Source organism: Trichomycterus rosablanca, chromosome 16 (genome assembly GCF_030014385.1).
Source record: "Trichomycterus rosablanca isolate fTriRos1 chromosome 16, fTriRos1.hap1, whole genome shotgun sequence".
Lineage (NCBI taxonomy): Eukaryota > Metazoa > Chordata > Actinopteri > Siluriformes > Trichomycteridae > Trichomycterus > Trichomycterus rosablanca.
The window spans coordinates 843,360-862,336 of NC_086003.1; the positions used below are offsets into that span (position 1 = coordinate 843,360).

At 46.4% G+C, this 18,977-nt stretch overlaps 1 protein-coding gene across 3 annotated transcripts; it reads right to left on the bottom strand.

The window, feature by feature from the left end:
- Positions 1-43: 43 nt before the first annotated feature.
- Positions 44-17,337, bottom strand: znf532 (zinc finger protein 532). 3 transcript variants are annotated; one of them, XM_063011759.1, is made up of 9 exons: positions 17,293-17,337; positions 8,422-10,687; positions 5,508-5,689; positions 4,906-5,082; positions 3,596-3,758; positions 2,607-2,921; positions 1,760-1,872; positions 907-1,048; positions 44-813 (listed from the first exon to the last, which is right to left on the bottom strand). In XM_063011759.1, the coding sequence occupies exons 2-9, from the start codon at positions 10,660-10,662 to the stop codon at positions 310-312; spliced, it is 3,837 nt and encodes a 1,278-aa protein (XP_062867829.1). In that variant the 5' UTR covers positions 10,663-10,687; positions 17,293-17,337; the 3' UTR covers positions 44-309. The 3 variants fall into 3 exon arrangements, with proteins under 3 accessions (XP_062867829.1, XP_062867831.1, XP_062867830.1); XM_063011761.1 differs by lacking the exon at positions 17,293-17,337 and adding an exon at positions 14,950-15,009; XM_063011760.1 differs by lacking the exon at positions 17,293-17,337 and adding an exon at positions 12,987-13,041.
- Positions 17,338-18,977: the final 1,640 nt, after the last annotated feature.

An 18,977-nucleotide genomic window follows, 5' to 3' on the forward strand; every position in this document is an offset into this window, starting at 1 on the left:
GTAAAGTACAAAAACGCGCTCTGGTGGATATTTAAATACACGTGAATTCACTCTCTATATATTACATGTGTAAACACACACGGATATTTTGTGCGTACGTGTTTATATTATACGTTTTCTCATATAATGTGTAATTATATACAGCGTGTCGTACGTGAGCATACAAACAAGACATATAACGTCTCTAAAGCTGATCTATCCTCGCTTTCACTCGCCGCGTGTTCGATACGTCCCACGCGTCACCGTGAAACTCTTCCTGATTAAACACTCCGACAGATTCCGACTCCGTCCAGCGGGGGGCGGCGCTTCTCACTTCTCAGCAGCGTTCAGTCTCTTGGACTTGATGAAGGCCATGCCGTGCGTGCGCATGTGCGTGTTGAGCGCCGGCTCCGTGTCGAAGGTCTTGCCGCACACCCTGCACTGGGTGTCGGGCACGTCGGGGGCGTTCTCCTGCTGCTCGCCCGCGCTCGGCGCCTCCTTCAGCCTGTGGATGATGAACAGGTGACGGGCGAGCGAGTGGCGCGAGGTGTAGCACAGGCCACACTGGCTGCACTGGTGGGACGAGCCGTCGGTCTTGTGCTGCGGGAGGTGCTTCTGGAACTGGCCGATTTCGGTGGTGGTGAAACCGCACACGGCGCATCGGTGCGTCTTCAAAACGGTCACCTTCAGTTTCTTTACGGGCTGAGACACGGAGTCCACGCGCTCTCGACTGGACATTCTTTTACTCTGTCCTCCTTCCTCATCATCCTCCTCTTCCTCATCCTCCTCGGCGTCCTCACCTTCAGAGTTCAGCTTCCGCTTGAGGCTGCGGACCTGCGCACACACACAACAAAAATAATGAAAATCAGCACCGCGGTTACAAAAGTAGTCCCTTGAAATCCAGCAGTAACTGGTATTAACTGGTACCTGCTCTTTAATGCTGGGCTCATCGGTGCTGTTGGACTCCGGAGCAGTTTTCCTCTCCGTCTCCATGACACCGTGCAGCAGCTCCATGTGTTTTTCTAGCAGCAGCCTCTTAGAGAAAGTGCGTTTGGAGTCCGGACATTTTCTGATGAGACAGACCATCAGCGGTTTCACAAAATAAAATCAAACTAACAACCACCTGAGGAGTCTTACAGCCACCCGGGCCACCTCACAGTTACTCAAGCTGCTTTACAGCCACCTCAACCGCCTCACAATCACCTGAATCACCTCACAGTCACTCACAGCCACCTGACTTGCTTTACAGCCACCTGAGTCGCCTTACAGCCACCCAAACCGCCTTACAGCCACTAGAGCTGCTTTACAGCCATCTGAACCGCCTCACAATCACCTGAGCAGCCTTACAGCCACCTGAGAAGCCTTACAGCCGCCTGAGAAGCCTTACAGCCACCTGGGCCACCTCATGTTAATTCGAGCTGTTTTACAGCCGCCTGAGAAGCCTTACAGCCACTTGAGCTGCTTTACAGCCACCGGAGCCGCCTTACAGCCACTCCATTTTTTAGTACCACAAACCCATTTAAATCACAGCAAACAAAGAATGTCTGCTATTGAGTTATTAAGTTTTCTCCGAAGAAATACCTCCCAAAGACCCTAGTGGTGGAAGTAGCTCATTACATCAACAAAGACGAACTGAATAAATACAGTGCCTGTATCAAAATGATTTAATGCTATATCACACAATTAGAAATATTATTATTATCGTTTATAAATAAACCACTGTGTTTAACAGCATTTCTGCTTTTGCTCTGGTATCATACAAATTCCCACATGTACTTACGGGCAGGTATAAACTTTCCGGACTCCTTTATGTTTGATCCGATTGTGTCGGCACAGACTGTGGGAGGAACTGAACGACTTCTCACACTGACGACACGGATGCTTCTTCAGTTGCTGTGGAGTGAGAGAGCAAACGCTTATTTATTTATTTACATATATCTGACCTGAGAACACTGGATTGGTCGTGCAGGCAAACGGCTCATTTGCTTGCAAAACAATTTTTGAACCATTTCACCCCTCAAACAGGACCTGTCTGTCAGGACCTGCTTTTCCGTCCGGCGGACGGAAGGTTCATTAGGGTAGGAACGAATTCAATTTGTACTCTATGTGCCAGTCTAGGGCTTCTGAAGGAAGGGCCAAATCGCATGCCACTGTGCTAAATAGTGTGTCAAATTAGTAGAGATCAGGATTTTAGGACGTGGCTGCATTCGTATGGTAGAAGCTTCAGACAGTTACCTCTTTTAAAACACGTAAGTAAACACGTCCCCACCCACCCCCAACTGACTCACTGTGTTTGTACTCTCATCAGAGCGCTTTGTAAAGCCCAGACACCCCAAACACAGAGCTAGCCATGATATTCCACTCTGATTGGTTAATATTAACGCCCCCATGTGTTCCCGCATCAGCTGATCATTATTAGGAGCCATTATTACCGCGGGGGTCCATTTATACACCTGCTAATAATACAAAACACTCAAGTTCCCTCTTATTAGCTCTGATTTCTGACTGATGTGAATAATTCGGCTCTGATCCGCCTGCTGTGGGTGTAAGTGTCTGGACACCCGACCGTGAGCTCGCTGGACGTCCCATCCCAAACAGATCCTGTATTAGCCTACAGGTGGCATCACCTTGCCGTGCTCTCTCTTCATGTGGGTGATGAAGACCTCTCTCTGGGTGAAGAGCCGCCCGCAGTCCTTACACGTCCAGCCGGGACAGGAGGAGGACGAGGACGAGGTCTTTTTCAGCTCGCCGGTGGTGTCGGCGTGTTTTTTGGCGGGAGGTGAGGGTTTCCTCTCGCCTTTTTCCAGGCCGTTAGTCGAACCCGGTTCTTTAGGGTTGTTGGTGTTGCCGGGGTTCATGGAGTTGATGGGTTTGGTGCTCAGCGGAAGGCCGACGCCCAGGTTAGGAGGACCGTCGATGCTCTTCAGCGTCCCGTGTGTTGACTAGAGCGGAAATAGAGACGTATGAGGGTTAGCATGTAAAACGACACCGGCGGCTTTCATCTTATCTACACTAGAGGTCAAAAGTTTGTTTTGGATCAATTCTATTTTGTTTGTTTTGGGTCATTCTGTTTTGTTTGTTTGTTTTGGATCAATTCTATTTTGTTTGTTTTGGGTCATTCTGTTTTGTTTGTTTGTTTTGGATCAATTCTCTTTTGTTTATTTGTTTTGGATCAATTCTATTTTGTTGGTTTTGGATCAATTCTATTTTGTTTGTTTTGCTTCAATTATTTTTTGTTTGTTTTGGATCAATTCTATTTTGTTTGTTTGTTTTGGATCAATTCTTTTTTGTTTGTTTGTTTTGCTTCAATTATTATTTGTTTGTTTTGGATCAAATCTATTTTGTTTATTTGTTTTGAATCAATTCTATTTTGTTTGTTTGCTTTGGATCTTTTTTTTATTTTTTTACCAAAATAAGGTTAAAAAATGCAAGAAAGAAAGGCAATTTGTCCTGATAATTTTATCTTATTATCAAAAATTAAAAGCAGCAGCAACATTAGCAACACTGTCCACAGACGAGTAAGCTTTACATCACCAACATTTTGCTCGGCAACCAGCTGACCGACGTGTCACTTTAAGCCTCACTTATCCCAGAACTGTTAAACGAACGTCCTCACCTTAATGTGATCCAGCATGAGCTGCTTCTGGGCGTAGTGCATGGAGCAGTCGGGGCATTTGAAGACGGACACTTTCTGAGTGGAGATGTGCTGGTCGAAGTGTGTGTACAGTAAGATCTGCTGGGTGAAGACCGTGTCACACATGGAGCATTTATAAATCAACCTAGAGAGAACCAAAACGATGGTTAGAAGCGTCATCAGGTACTGGGGGTGTCCACATACTTTTGCTACAGAGTGTAAATGGAGTAACGAAAGGAAACACTGACGGGTGACGAGTTTTGGTCTATCCCTCAGAACCTCACATCATCTTAATATTTGACGTGTCGTTATGGTGGCATGTTCCCTTTTTATGATGGACAAGTATACAGATACCTGGTCGACTATGAGCTCAGATATTATATTTACATTTTATTTATAGTATTAATGCATGTTTCTCCCAGTCTAGTCTATCCAACGTCTATTGCTGTAGACCGTGACCCTGGCTGGGGAGGGTTGTACTCTGCTCTCTGTTATTCACCGTCTTCATGCAGTGCCTGGACCAGCCAGTAGAGGCCGCTAGTGCAGCATTAATGAGAAATCTTTTCAGCTTTCCCTCCCCCGGACACAGCCGGTCATGTCAGAGCATGTGTAGACGCCCGACCGACTGATAGCAGAGCTGAGATTTAAACTCTGGAGCTCGACAAAAAGCTTGAGCGGCCCTGATTTAATATCTGTAATGCAGATGACCGGATAATCCAAAGCTGATCAGGAGACTCGGGTCACTACCAACAAAACACCTCGACAAACACATATATTCAGGATATTACAGATAAAAAGACTTTTTTTGTGTGACTGTGGCTGAGAGAAAAGTACAGAACTCTGAACACTGAAGGGAAACTTGGGGGTCTGATCCCAAATTAAAAGCTCCTTCGTTCACCAGTGATTATTACGGTCCACACAGTCAGGTGTGATTAAATTTCCCGATACGCTCACACCGAAACACAATACAGCCACCTGCTCTTTTCATCAGTGACGGCTGGGTGTGGAAAAAACAACAAACACCGCGCTGCCGGCACTACGGTGAAGGAAATGATTTGACATGGTTATTAAATGTCAAAACAAGATATGGACAAATGCACTGGGACAGCTCTGAACCACAGCGTCCAGCACAAAAACAGCTCTGCGATGAACCGGAACATCAACTGATCAATCAGCACAAATTCCCAAACACATCATTTAAAGTCTGGATGTCCAGCAAGCTCACGGTCAGCCGTCCAAATACTTCCGACCATGCAGTATATGTAGAGTACAGTGTAATCAATAAGACTCACTTAGGCTCTCCGATCTTCACGCCCGGGTGCTGAGTGTAGGCGTGGGAGTGAGTCCCCGGGGCAGATTTGAAGGCCATGGGGCAAATAGGACATTTGTAGAAGATCTCGCAGTGCGAGGCCTGAATGTGGGACTTGAGCGTGGCGACGTCTGTGAAGATCACGCTGCAGTGGACACATCTAAAAAAAAAAGGAAAAAAACAGGACTTCACTCACGAAAGCTTCCAGAGACCACTTCTTTTCACCTGCAAGAGGCGGGTTCATATGGAGATCCGTATCGCGCACGGAGATCCCCATTAAGACCCTGTTTCATTGTGCAGGTACCATCAATCGTGCCAATCAGTGTCCGTGTATGCGCCTTGTCTGCCTGTAGCAGAGCTGAGATTCGAACCCGTGAGTTTGAGACGTCAGCTCTGGTGGGCTAGCATGTTTTACCACAATTGCCAATTTAAAAGCCAATTACTGATGAATGAAATAAATTAAAGCTTTGATCCCCGTACAAACAGAAACTGCTAAAGTGAACGACACACGTTTGGTGACCGAACATTAACACTTAGTGATAAAATAATGAAATAATAACCACATTAGCTGAAGCGGGGACTGACCGGTAGCCCACTCGACGTGTGTAGTGCAGGCAGTTCCTGGTGACGTGGGACTGGAAATGGACGGAGCGGCAGGTGCCACCGCACTCCGGGCAGACGTACGGCGACTTGTGCTGATGGATGCGCTGGTGCGAGGTGAAGCTGCACTGGTTTGGCAGCAGCATCTGGCAGACGGTGCAGGTTTTCTGTAAGAACAACAGTAAGAGGTTAAAGATGCTAGTACGCCATTTGCAGCGGCAACAAGGTGAACCTTATTTTAGCCTTCTCTTTCTCAGACACGGCTAACTGAGCCTGGAGGACGCCCAACCAGCAGGGCTGATAGGCTACTGTGCCACCTGAACGCCTATTTTTGACATCTATATGAGATCTCTAAGAAAGACTTTAGTGTCCAGCAATACCGTCTTGAGTCCTTGAGTTGAAAGCAACTGGACTTCTTTTGGGTTCTCAAAGATGTTGAACCTCTCATCTGAAAGGCTCTCAGGTCTGAAAGCTAATGGGGAGTCCAAGGTATTTAACCACCAATGGAAGTGATCCTGAGAGTTGTTGACCCATCCTGCAAGTCGTTAGGGTCACATGGGTCGAGGTGTTCAACGATGGACCAATGGAACAACTGAACAGAGGTGGTGGTTCACGACACCAATCAGCCACCTATAAAGTAGCCTTAAAGGCTAAGCACCACCTAATGGACCTCTCTAAATATTTCACATTATTTTAGCTAGTTAAAAACCATACACGTGAATAAAATGTAAATAACTTGTTTAATTCACTCAAAAATCGACGATTTCAAGTAAATTGACGGAAAAACCCGAGGTCGCTCCGGAAATTCCAGGAAGTTGCAGCGTGACGTCACTGGTGGACAACAGTGTACTACTACACCGTTATGACTGACTTGGACAGCGAATTTTCCAGTGCTGGTTTTTCAGATTCCGAAGCTATTTCTGAATTTAATGAAGAGGATTAATCTGCAGTGACAGTGGGGGTGCCTGTATAACGTTCTTTCTTTCTTTCTTTCTTTCTTTCTTTCTTTCTTTCTTTCTGAGTGTCAGGCTTTGTGTTTTAAAATGGAAACAATGGCAACAGTAATTATAGGCAAGTTTATTAATGGTTCACACTCAATAAAATAATTGTAATATAGACTATATTTAAACAGCCTCGGCGTTCTAAAACACTTAATGAGGGTTAATATGGCATTGCAGCCTGCAGACACTCTCTTGCTGGAATGATTGAAATGTATTTTTTCGTTGAATAAAAATGTATTGAAACGAATAATAACTTAAAATGTAGTATATATTGTTATGTTAATTATACCTACTAAATAGATGGGTAATATTGGCGCGATAACCAGGCTAGATTTGCTCTGCTCTGTAAAGTATGCATGCAGGTACAGTACAGGTGTGTATTAGTGCACCGAGCACCATCAGAGAGAGATTTAGTGCTGAGGGGAACATCGCTACCCCTCTCAGATCCTCTCTGAAACCACATCAGGTGAATGTGTTGGTTTAGCGCGCATGATAACGCAGGTTTAAGGTCTTTCAGCCTTTATTCTATTTTTATTTATACCATATTTTGATCAGATTAGTGCTTTTAAAATATTTAGCCTAAACACTTTTTTTTCGTTTTACAGTGTATATCTAGCCTAGGATAGAAGCTAAATTTAAACCTTTTTTAATAGAGAAAAGACGCGCATCCTTATAGCGCATCCCTGCTCTGTTCAGTATTTACCAATAAACACGCATTTGATTTGTCCTAAAGCTGCCTCATCTATATATCTATCTAGATATATAATATTGATATATTTGGCGATAATATCAAATCGGTGTTGGTGTTGAATTGAATTATTGCAGCCAAACACAGCGCAGCTTTTAATCATTTTGCATCGCCTTCCATTCAACTTCTTGAGTTGTTGTCCACCATCTACGTCACACGTGCGACGCCTGTGACAGAATCCGAAGACCGCGAGCGACGCAAAACATCAGAATTTTAAGCCGTATTCCTTGAATTTGTAAAAAAAAAATGTTTTCTAACTATCAATAATCACAAGTTAGGAACTCAACTTTCGATGCATGTATGTGTTTAAAATTTCAATATTAGCTGGTGCTTAGCCTTTAAGACCCCTTCCATGGCGTTCCTTGGTTTAACCCCTATTGACACCTCAACCCATGTGACTCTAACGACTCACATGATGGCAGGATGGGTGAACGACTCTCAGGACCACCTTCAGGTATTGAACTTCTAATGGAGTTGTCACCTTGGACATGGTTCTGAGAGTTGTTGACCCATCCTGCTATAATGCAAGCCAAGATGTTGTTTCCACACCCTCATTTGAGTCGTTTGGGTCACATGGGTCGAGGTGTTTAATGATGGACCGATGGAACAGAACAACTGAACAGAGGTGGTGGTTTATGACACCAATCAGCCACCTATAAAGAAGTCTTGAGACCCCTTCTATGACGCTTCAACCCCCATTCACACTTCAACCCATGTGACTCTATCGACTCATATAATGTCAGGGTGAGTCAAAGACTCTCAGGACCACCCCATTAGAGATCCAATACCTGCGACTCCCCATCAGCTTTTGGAATTGGAGTCTTAAATGAGAGGTGTAACATCTTCAAAAACCCAAAAGAAGTCCAGTTGCCTCGAGAACCTACACCAGCACATTTCCAGCACTACCTCTACCAATACTCTTCCCTTGTTACATTTGGTCTGTTCAGCACCTTACTAATCGACCCTAACCTACTGGAAAATTCCCATCCACCCTTCCATAGTCTTTATGTGTCACCCTCCTCCATGTAGACCGGGTGAAAGTCATTCAGCTAGACCTCACTGATCCTGACTGACCTCCTGCTCTATTGGTTTTCACACCATGGTTCTTTACTCTGGAACGACATGTACAATGGACAGAACACAAACATACTTGTCCACTCGAATCCACAGCCTGTTGATAGTGCATGGCCAGCGAAGACTCCTCCTGGAACAGCTCGTTACACTCCAAGCACTTGAGATTCGCTCTAAGTTTGGAAGCGTCTTCGTCCAGCGGCATGGCTGGCGCCACGGGAGCCGATGAGGGTGCGGAGACGACTGTGGTTTCACTCTTCCTCTGACCTCCCAGGCCTGAAGAGGAAATGGGGGCACTAGAGGTAACCGACAGGGCAGAGATCATCTGATCTGCAGGGATAGGTTTCAAGATGAGGTGTGAGCACTGCATGACCACACCTTTGTCCTTGTGGCCCCTGGCATGGGACAGGAGGCTGCACTTGTTGTAGAAGACCAGGTTCTTGGCACAGTGGTTGCAGGTGACTTCGATGCGGACACTCCGTCGGTCGTAATGTTGGGTTAGGCTTTTCTCCAGAGCAAAGGAGTCGCCGCACTCGAGACATTTATAGCCACGGGACGGTAATGAGATGCAAGCTGAGGAAGGAGGGGAAAGATTGGGGACATAGACTGGAACGGGATTGATGCTGCTCAGGACCTTGTTGAAGGCCTCAACAACTGAACTTTGTGAGCTGGCTAACACTTGCACTCGAGATACTTTCTTAGGAGTCTGGCTGGCCAGCATGGCTTGTTTGATGGGTTGCGATTGTTTGGACAAGACCTGATGGAGCTCTGAGGCTGACGTGGCTTGAGGAAGGAGGTTCAGGTTGGTCAGGTGGACAGTCTTTGGCATGATTTTGGTGCTTGCTAGGCTGGAACCAGGCACCACAACAGTTTGTTGCTGAATAGCGTTGGCAGCTTTGAGGATGGCGTTGCTGGCACTCTGGATGGACGCGGCGGGTATGACCGTGGCTTTTACCGTCGTGTTATTTGACAGTTTCAGGTTAATCACCTTGGAGCCGGCTGTCTTGACGGCAGATACCGGTAAAAAGGCAGTAGCCACAGGCTTGATGGTCATTTGCTTTGTGACTTCGATAGCGGAGCCGGCAGAAGTTGTGACCACCGTGGTGGGTATCGATGTCCGGGAAGGAGACGACAAAAGAGAGTTCGAGGAGGGCGAGGACAAGAGAGAAGACACCACAAGAGATGCCGAGTCGAAACCTTTCCTCAGACCCTCCTGGTCAAACTCTGGCAGCACCCTCGTGACGGTCCTCTTGATCTGACCTGAGGACGTCTTGATGGTTTTGATGCGGACCTTTGGAACGACTGGGATGGTTCCAGCAGGGGATGACGGGGAGCCTTTGCTGCTGTTCTCGCTGGTAACGCTGCAGGGACTCTCAGGTTGTTTGGAGAGACCTTTCTTGGCGAGCTCCATGGCCGACTCCTGCTCCGGAAGCTTCACTGTTACTTTAGGGCTTTCTTTTGCCTCTCTGGGCGAGTCTTGTTTCGTGACAAGGGGTTTAGCAGCAGGCGAGTCTGGGTTGGTTTTCTTTGCGCTAAGGGCAGCGATAGCAGCGATGCAGGATGAAAGCTTGGGTGACGATTTCGCTTTTGCTTGAGGGTGGTTGGTCATACTCAACCCAACAACCGGCTCCCTTGCTTCTTTTCCCTCTGGAGCCTTCACTACTCCCTTGGGTTGGTTCTCTATTTTTCTTGGTTTTGGAGGCTCGTAAGGACCTAAAGTTCCATTAGTGTTGGTCATTTCCATTTTTTTGTGCCCGTACTTGCCATTAGTTCCTGTCTTATATCGGCCGTCAAAGTTAGATGTTTGTAGACGGAGCTCTTGTCTCTTGGAGCCAAGTCCTGCAAGAGGGTTGGGTCTAAGGCAAGGTAAACTGTTTTGCCTATCTAAAGGGTCATCCACTTCAATCCTGTCATCTTCGTCATACTCATCAGCACTGGAGATCGGACTGAACTGGTTCAGCGTCGAGCCGGTCGCTTCTGCCCCGTGACCTCCCCCTTTCTGAAGCTTGTTCTTAGAGGAGACCACAACCAACCCATTGTGCAGTCCATTTCCGGCTGACGGGTGAATATCTCTATCTGAAACTCTGTCTGAGTGGTCACTGCTGTTGCCGTCATGGTTTCGGACGTTCTTAACGATCACGCTGACCCCGACGTCTGGTCCGGAGGTGGCGTGGGAGTCCTCGTCGTGGTGGGCGTTTTGTTTGAGCTGACCCTCGTGGTCGTCGTGGCCGGATTCGATGGCAGCCTTGGGGTCGACCATGTCAGGGATGTCAAAGGCCGCGAGCAGATCGTCGAAGTCTGGGGTCTTCATGTCGCCCATGGTCTTATTAAAACGAGCTAAAGGCCTTCAAAAAGAAAAGGAAAAGAAAACATTTAACTTACATTAGTTTTACTATGTGGGTGGCACGGTGGCTCGTGGGTAGCACCGTCGCTTCAAAGCAAGAAGGTCCTGGGTTCGATCCCCAGTTGGGGCGGTCCGGGTCCTCTGTGTGGAGTTTGCATGTTCTCCCCGTGTCTGTGTGGGTTTCCTCCGGGAGCTCCGGTTTCCTCCCACAGTCCAAAAACATGCAGTCAGGTTTATTGGAGACACTTAATTGCCCTGTAGGTGAATGCGTGTGTGTGTGTGTGTGTGGACGCCCCGTCCAGGGTGTTACTGTGTGCCTTGCGCCCATTGAAAAGCTGGGATAGGCTCCAGCACCCCCCGTGACCCTGATTGGATAAGCGGTTAAGAAAGTGAGTGAGTGAATTTTACTAAATTACACGATATGGACAAAAGTATTGGGACGCCCCTTCTAATGACTCAATATCAGTCGTTTAGCCACAACAGTTCCTGACAGGTGTAAGAAATAAATGATAAGAAGGATCTAACTGTGCAGCAACACTTTAGGGAAGGCTCGTTCCTTTATTTGTGACGACTCTGTTATGACAGGACTCGCGGAAAGACGAGGAAGACCAAAAATTTGCCAGACTAAAGACATCACGACGTGGATCACATTATCGGGGCTGGTCTGCTACAAGGAGAGAAGCTGACCAATCAAAAGCCATGAAGGTGTAATGATATGACGTGCGTGACGGTGAAAAGGCATCTGGACCAGACTGACCCCAGCTCCAAAACTGGCACCTTAAATCTGGGTAAATCTGAGTTTAAACCAAAAGCTTGTTGATGAATGAGAATCACCCAAATTCCCCTTTTTATATTGTCCTTTTTTAGGACATTAAAGTACAGTAAAAAACCTCGATTTAACGGACCTCCATTTAACAGATGTCGGATTTAACGGACAAAATCTGGAAAACCGAACGTCCGGTCTGATTGTAGTTCAGCGATTGCCCACTAGTTCACTAATTCACTTCATTCACATTGTACATTTTTAACTACATTTTCTGTTGTTTTACCCCGAGGTGGTTCTAAGGGAAACCTGTTTACCCACCCGAGGTTGAATCCTGTGAGTCGAGACTGCCGTGCCAACAACGCTGCTCCTGCCAGATGTGACGGAAACCTGGCGTGTTTGCACCAACAATGTCAAGAACTCACTACAGACTTTATCACAGACTGAACTGAATAATAACTCACATTATTTTTGCTAGTTATAACTTCTAGTTAAATCCTATTTATACAAATGATTCTCCAGACCACCCAAGAAGGACGGGGGTCCCTGCTGAGTCTGGTTCCTCTCAAGGTTTCTTCCTGTAAATTTAAGCTTTGTTTCGCCTTTTTCTCTGTGTTTTATGCTTCATGTTTGCAAGTTCTAGTGCTTAGATGTGCACCAGCCCTGCTCCAGACTCAGAGTAATAGATACTCTATAGATAAAAGACCCCACTTTATGATCACAGCAAATAAAAACATCTCCATCACACGAGGTAAATGAAGTTTTGTCCTCAGTAGTGCAGTACATCAATTTTAATATTTATTTACAGGTTCATTTTCCTACTGTGTGCATGTTGAGCACGTTTGTGCTGTGTTTGCATATATTTTTGCAGCCCCTGGAACCAAACTCACTGTTTCGGACCAGCGCTCCCCTATTTTAGTCCGTTAAATCGAGGTTCCTCTGTATGTCCTAAATATAAACAGTTGCAGAAATATTAAAACTGCTCAGACTGTCGTGATGCGGATCAGCTGGATGAGTCCATTCATGAACCCGGATCGTACCATCGGAGCAGGCCAAAACAATACAATCTGGACAAGACTGGACGAGGACGAACCGAGGCGGATGACCTCAAGTGTGTTGTGATATGAAGAGTAGAGTAAAAACATGGTACTGAGAGCGAGACAGGAAAGAAGGGTGAGCCATGAGAGCCGGATCTAATCCCTGCAGGCAGCACGTCCTCCATTACTGCTGCTAACATCTGCACGCACTGCACAGGCAGGGCCGACACGGCCTGCTCCCTCCTCCTCTCAAAACACACACACTCAAACAATGAAGGTAAGACAGAAAAGCCAGACAGAAATGCACCGCAGAGAGACAGAAATGATCAGAAATGGTCAGAAATGGTAATATACAGACTAAAGGCTGTACGAGGCCTCGAAATGAGCCAGAAAAGCTGATCCAACAAACCCGGCATGTCATCAGACCATAGAAACCAGAACCAGAACCCCAGTAAACACACACACAGGTAGAGAAAGCATGCAAATGAAGCTCTCCTCACCCTCGCTTTCCACCATTTTAATGCATGAAGAGACATCCTTCCATCCTTGTGTCCTTCCTTCCTCCCCCTCTGACTCTCCCTCTGCCACAATGAACACCACCTCCTCCTTCCTTCCTTCCTTCCTTCCTTTCTCTCTCCCCTCGGAGAGAACGGGAAAAAAATCCCACTTTCTCACACGAGCAGGGGTCACGTTACGTCTGCCGGAGAGCCACCCGGCCCGAGCGCTACCCCGACCCCAAAGATGCACCCTCCCCGGGCTAGGTGACAATTTCTCAGCTTCCAATTGCAATCCTGCTTGAAACATGGCTGCCCTCGCAGTCGCCTGGCCTTTTCCCGACCTTAGGAGCCCGGACAGACCAGGCTTGACCGCGGTGATGCCACTTCTGCACCATTTTTTGCCAGGAAGGAGCCACGCTATCTCCCCTGTAGCACAGTGCCTGCATTGTTCCTGGTCTGCCTGAAACCGGTTTCAGCCGGTTCCGGCCTCCTCATATAATGCGTGTGCTGCAGTGCAGCCACGACGTGAGGATTTCTGTCCAAAACAGGCACACCAGGTTCGTTTTGTCACAAACTCAAGATGCTAAAGACGAAACAGAGGAGACAGGGGGTCCGGCTTCACATTACTGGGCAGTGATCATGCACCACAACAAATCATAAGTAAATATTAACAAATAATAGAGCGTCTTTATATGTCGTACAGTACAACAGTACTGCTTTCTTCATGTATCAGAGCACAGGGTCAGCCATTGTACGGCGCCCCTGGAGCCGAGAGATGTAAGGACCTCACTCAAGGGCCCAACAGTGGCCCAACCTTTCAGTTGATAGCCCAAAGCTCTGCCCACTAGGCCACCACCATCCACAACACAACTGCCTGCCTTCCAAATCCTGCTCCAAACCCTGTAAAGGTCTAAACTTAGGACTGTTAAAAGCACCAGACCTGGAAAAGGTGAAGAAAATAGGTCCAAAACCCCCCCAAAAAAGTTAAGACTGCACTGATACTAAAATACAGCCATGCATCATACACACGGGACCATGTTTTACAGCTATATTAGGCAAAGAGTGTCCAAAATCCATCGAAAAGAAAGATTAGGTCTCAAAAAGACGCGTGATACACACTGCTTTAAATTCCAGGAGGTCAAAATTCCCTACTGCGCTCAAGAGTCAAGAGTCAAAACAAGCTTATTGTTAAAAACAGAAGTGCTTGAATATAGCTGTGCACCACGCACGCTGGACCATGTTTATAATATTTCCAGGTTTTACAATAGACACTGAAGCTCTCAGTGTGCACAGATTAGGCCTGGGAACGACTTAAATACAGCCGTGCATGATACACAATGAACTAAAGCCATGCTGCTTCTTCCTGAAAAATACAGAACTGCACGTGTGCTTGCAAAAATACAGCCAGGTATCACAGCACGGGTCATTTAAAATGCTTATCGCACCTCCTAATGAACGGCCAGGCCTGGAAATCACAGCATTGATTGTTTTGCATGCATCGTGCATTGCAGGCTGAAGAAGTGTACAAAAGTGCACGTATGATGACTGAAACACAGCGAGCATGCACGTCAGACCGTGTTTTATAGGGTTTTAGGAAAGGATTTTAATTAATCAATAATATATACAGTCATGCATGATGTATTGCATGCAATTTGCACAGATACGGCCTAAAATCCTCATTATACCTCATTATTGTGCCTCTAGATGGAAGACCAGGCCTGATAAGGAGCCTTAATGAAGGAAATACAGAACATGCATGCACACATGGATGCTCTAAATGGGATTTACGCTCACATACGGCGACGGGATGGAAACACGGCAATAAATAAACAAATCAACATGCTTAAATAAAGCATGAAGCAAATAAAAAAGCTCACGGCTGCTGGCATATCGAAGAAAATAGAGAAATAAACGACAATACAGATAAAGGAGGAGTACGAGTATCGGTAGTAAACAGGCTCGGTACCTGGCCTTGTATTTTTTTAATCGTTTGGGTTCTGCCTCTCCGTTCTACCCCATTCTGTAAACAGCACCGGTTCTGCTCTTCCTTTTTCCTGCTCAACCTTCCCCCTCACTCACTCACTCACTCACTCACCCACCGGTTCATGCTCGTCTCACTCCATCCGGCGTCCTGCTTCCTCTGCCCATCGCGCCCAGAGAGAGAGAGAGACCGGAGCCTCGTCAATTAAAATCAGGTGCCAGCTCTGGACCAGACGAACATCCGGTCTGATCCGGACACACACGCTCACCAGTGTGCAAACACACACACACACACACATACAGAAGGGGTACGGTGCCTACCCTGCATCTCTAATTTCCCTCTCGTGTTGGGAATCCTCCGTCAGAAGGCCCTGTTCTATATTCATCTGTGTGTGTGTGTGTGTGATGGTATCGGTAAAGATTCTGCTTTTTTTGTCTCCTCCTGCTGTCCTGTGGGTCACCATTTAGTTTCGACCTGACCGCCTGCTCCGGCCTTTTGTCTGCTTGTGCTCTGTGTGAGTGTGTGTGTGTGTGTGTGTGTGTGTGTGTGAACGTGTGAGAAAAAGACAGTCGTGGCTCTCGGCCGCTACCAGCTGCGCCAGTCAGAGACAGAAAAAACACGGGGTTCGAAAGCAAGACGCTGGAAGATTTAAGACTTAAGGACGGGCAACGGGCAGCGGTGCAGCGTCAGACTGTAGGAACCGAAAGAACAAAGGCCTGGAGGCAACACGCCGTCTGGGAACTCGGAGGGGGAGGTGTGTGTGTGTGTGTGTGTGTGTGTGTGTGTGTGTAATCAGACCAGTGTGCCGAGACTCACTGGGCTGCTAGGAAATTACATATAATCAGATGCCAGTCATTACACAGAAGGGTTCTGTATATAGTTCGAGATGAATCACAGCAAACGGTCCTTAATAACGTACGTGAGCAAAAATATATGGACACCCGACCATAAGCTAGTTGGACATCCATTTACATTGTCTGCATTTTGCTGACGCGACTTACAGCACTGTGACAGTATATTGTCCAAACAATTGAGAGTTAAGGGCCTCGCTCAAGGGCCCAACAGTAACAACCTGGCAGTGGTGGGGCTTGAACTAGCGACCTTTCAATTACTAGTCCAGTACCTTAACCACTACACTACATCTGACCTTGATCAGAGATCCAGCAGTGGCAACCTGGGCGACTGTGGGACTTGACCCAGCAACCTTCTGATCTATAGTCCAGTACATTTTGCGTAAAGCAGCCACTGCCTTACCCTTCCAAAACCATGACCACTAAAAAACTGAAACTATTTGGCAGGATTTTATAGTGTGTCTGTTGGAATTTGTGCCAGCATTTAGTTGAAAGAAAAGCCACTGACTTGCAACTGACATTCCGATTCGTCCCAAGGGCGTGCACTAGGGTCAATAAGGTTTCTCAATGACCAGCTTTGCGATTTGGGCGCATTCATGCTGGAACAAGACATGGCCTTCCCCAAACTGTTGCCTCAAACTTATGATTCTGATGAATCTGGTTCCTCTCCAGGTTCCTCCAAAGTTCAAGGTTCCTCACAAAAATCCTCTCAAGGTTCCTCACAAGGTTCCTCTCAAGGTTCCTTTCAAAGTTCAAGGTTCCTCTCAAAGTTCCTCTCAAGGTTCCTCACCAGGATCCTCTCAAGGATCCTCTCAGAGTTCCTCATCAGGTTCCTCACCAGGTTCCTCTCAAGGTTCCTCTTAAGGTTCCTCTCAAGGTTCCTGACCCTCAACTTGCTCATTAGGGGTGTTGGATCTGTAGACCTGCTTTGAGATGATGTCCACTGTAAAAACCGCTACACAAACAAATTTGATTTGACTCTGCCTGCCTCCCAACATGAATGGACCGGGCCAATCGAAATGTGTATGTATCCGATTGGACATTCTTTCTACCCCAGCAACCCCAAAATCATTCTCACCCGCTTGTATGGCACCGTTGGTACCATCCTCGCCAGCTTTATAAGTTTTATACAGATCACACAGTGGCTCCTGGGGACTGTTTTGCTGTGTGTGTGTGTATGCCCTGCCTTGCGCCCAGTGGCACCGGAACCACCGCAATGCCGACCAGGATAAAGCGGTTAAAGAAAATGAATAAATGAAAGGATACAGACGGTATTAATGTAATAATAAGATTAAAGAACTGCATGTGTGTATGGACCCGGCCTGATGAAGCCATGTGACCTCTACTCTGTGATGAATGAATGAATGAAAACACACCTATTATATAACACATCTGCTCGCTCTCAGGCCTCGTGTAACCCGTCCGAAGTCATTTCAAAGGCTGAAACACTGAAAGCACAAATAAAACCAGAACCTACCTGAGCGCCAGCGTACGGCACGGCTTTCTGTCTCACTGCAGAGCTCGAGTGTGAGGATTCTTTCCCTTGGCAGATGTGTGTGACATGAAGGCCGGCCATGCGTCTGAACAGCAGAACCTGCAGGGCTGCATGAAAGAAGGAAAAGGGGCAAAAAAAATCAGTGCATGTTTCTTTTTGTAACTATTGCAAATTAATAAAAACAGGCTTTGCAGGGTGTGGATGATGGATATGCTGTCAGGACGGGCACATTTTGCTTTCTCCTTCTGCATGGCATTGGGAGACCTCTGCAGAAGAGGATGCGGCCCACCCCCCAAGATGTCCCAGCGGTCACGTGACCGCCGGTGTCCTATTGATCCTCTCGTATTTTGCACAAACACCCAAAATGCACCATCGTTCTGTGCACACTTACATAATGCAAACATGCTTTCGTGCATCAGTCACACTGCAGGCTGTGGCATGATGCGTATGGCGCAATCGCTGGACTGCGGTACCCTCTGGCTACCCATGATTCCTTGCTTCGAACAAAGCACTGCATTAAAATGGCATCATGAAGAACCCGCAGTGTTATTAATCCTGCACTGATCTGATCTGCAGTCCAAATTCATGCACGCTGCACATGCATACTGTACAAATGCACACAAATAAAAAGCCAAAATACGCCCTCGCTGTGCCACACATACCCATAAGTCCATGCGGTAACCAGCATCTTCCTCCATGGTACCTTGAAGCACGATGCGTCTTAAATCGCGTCTTGTTTACTACGTAGTGCACAAGTGACATTTCATAAACTACATTTAAAAGCATATTTAAGAACATACAACACGTATTGTAAACCCACCATGCACTGCAGTAGTTTAAGTGCTAAAATGTTAAGTCTAGTACATTTAGAGCGCCTTTAATATAGTGTGCACTTCAAAGGGAACAGGAATCATGGTGCATTTGGGACGCGTCCCTACTTAAAGCGCGCTGTCAGGTCATTCGGGATAAAATGATTTGTAATCTTTCATTTTGGTTTAGAAACGTATTATATCGACTCTGTATCTTTCACAGTCGATACTGAAGACTAATTAAGAATTACATTCTGAATTTAAAACGTCAGCGATGAAAAAATGTGCTAAAAGTGTCCAAACACTTCTAGGGAACGTGTGTTTTATTTATTTCATGTCATGGCCATGCAGTGGAGGATATAAAACACACACACATCTTTGGCAAAAATAGACGAAAAACACACTAATTTATGTTCATTGTGAGTTTTTTGAAAACCCACTGGGCCAAAATATTACATAAAGCAACTTCAGTTATTAATTTGGTGACGTAGAACATCTGTAACGTCTTTACTATGAAACATGGCTTCATAATTTATCTCTGTTGGTTATGCTTGAATATAGCTGCGAGAAGAGTCTGGGTTCGACTCCCAGCCAGGGTCCTTTCTGTGTGGAGTTTGCATGTTCTCCTCAAATCCTGTGTCTGTGTGGGTTTCCTCCGGGAACTCTGGTCTCCTCTGACAAATTCAATTTCTTTCGCCAGACCCACTGCGACCCTGACCAGGATAAAGCTGTGGTAAAACAGACAAAGAATAAATGAATATAGCCGATTATGTTTGTGCCCATGTAAACAGAATTAGTCTGACTAATTAGACCCATTAAACTGTTATATGGAACAGTGGTCTACTGTCAAGTTTGCAA

Coding starts and splice junctions, on each gene's coding strand:
- znf532 (XM_063011759.1), bottom strand. CDS start 10,662: ATGGGCGACATGAAGACCCCAGACTTCGACGATCTGCTCGCGGCCTTT. Junction 5,690..8,421: donor CTGTGGATTCGAGTGGACAA/GTATGTTTGTGT, acceptor TTGTTCTTACAG/AAAACCTGCACCGTCTGCCA. Junction 1,049..1,759: donor CGGAAAGTTTATACCTGCCC/GTAAGTACATGT, acceptor CTGTCTCATCAG/AAAATGTCCGGACTCCAAAC.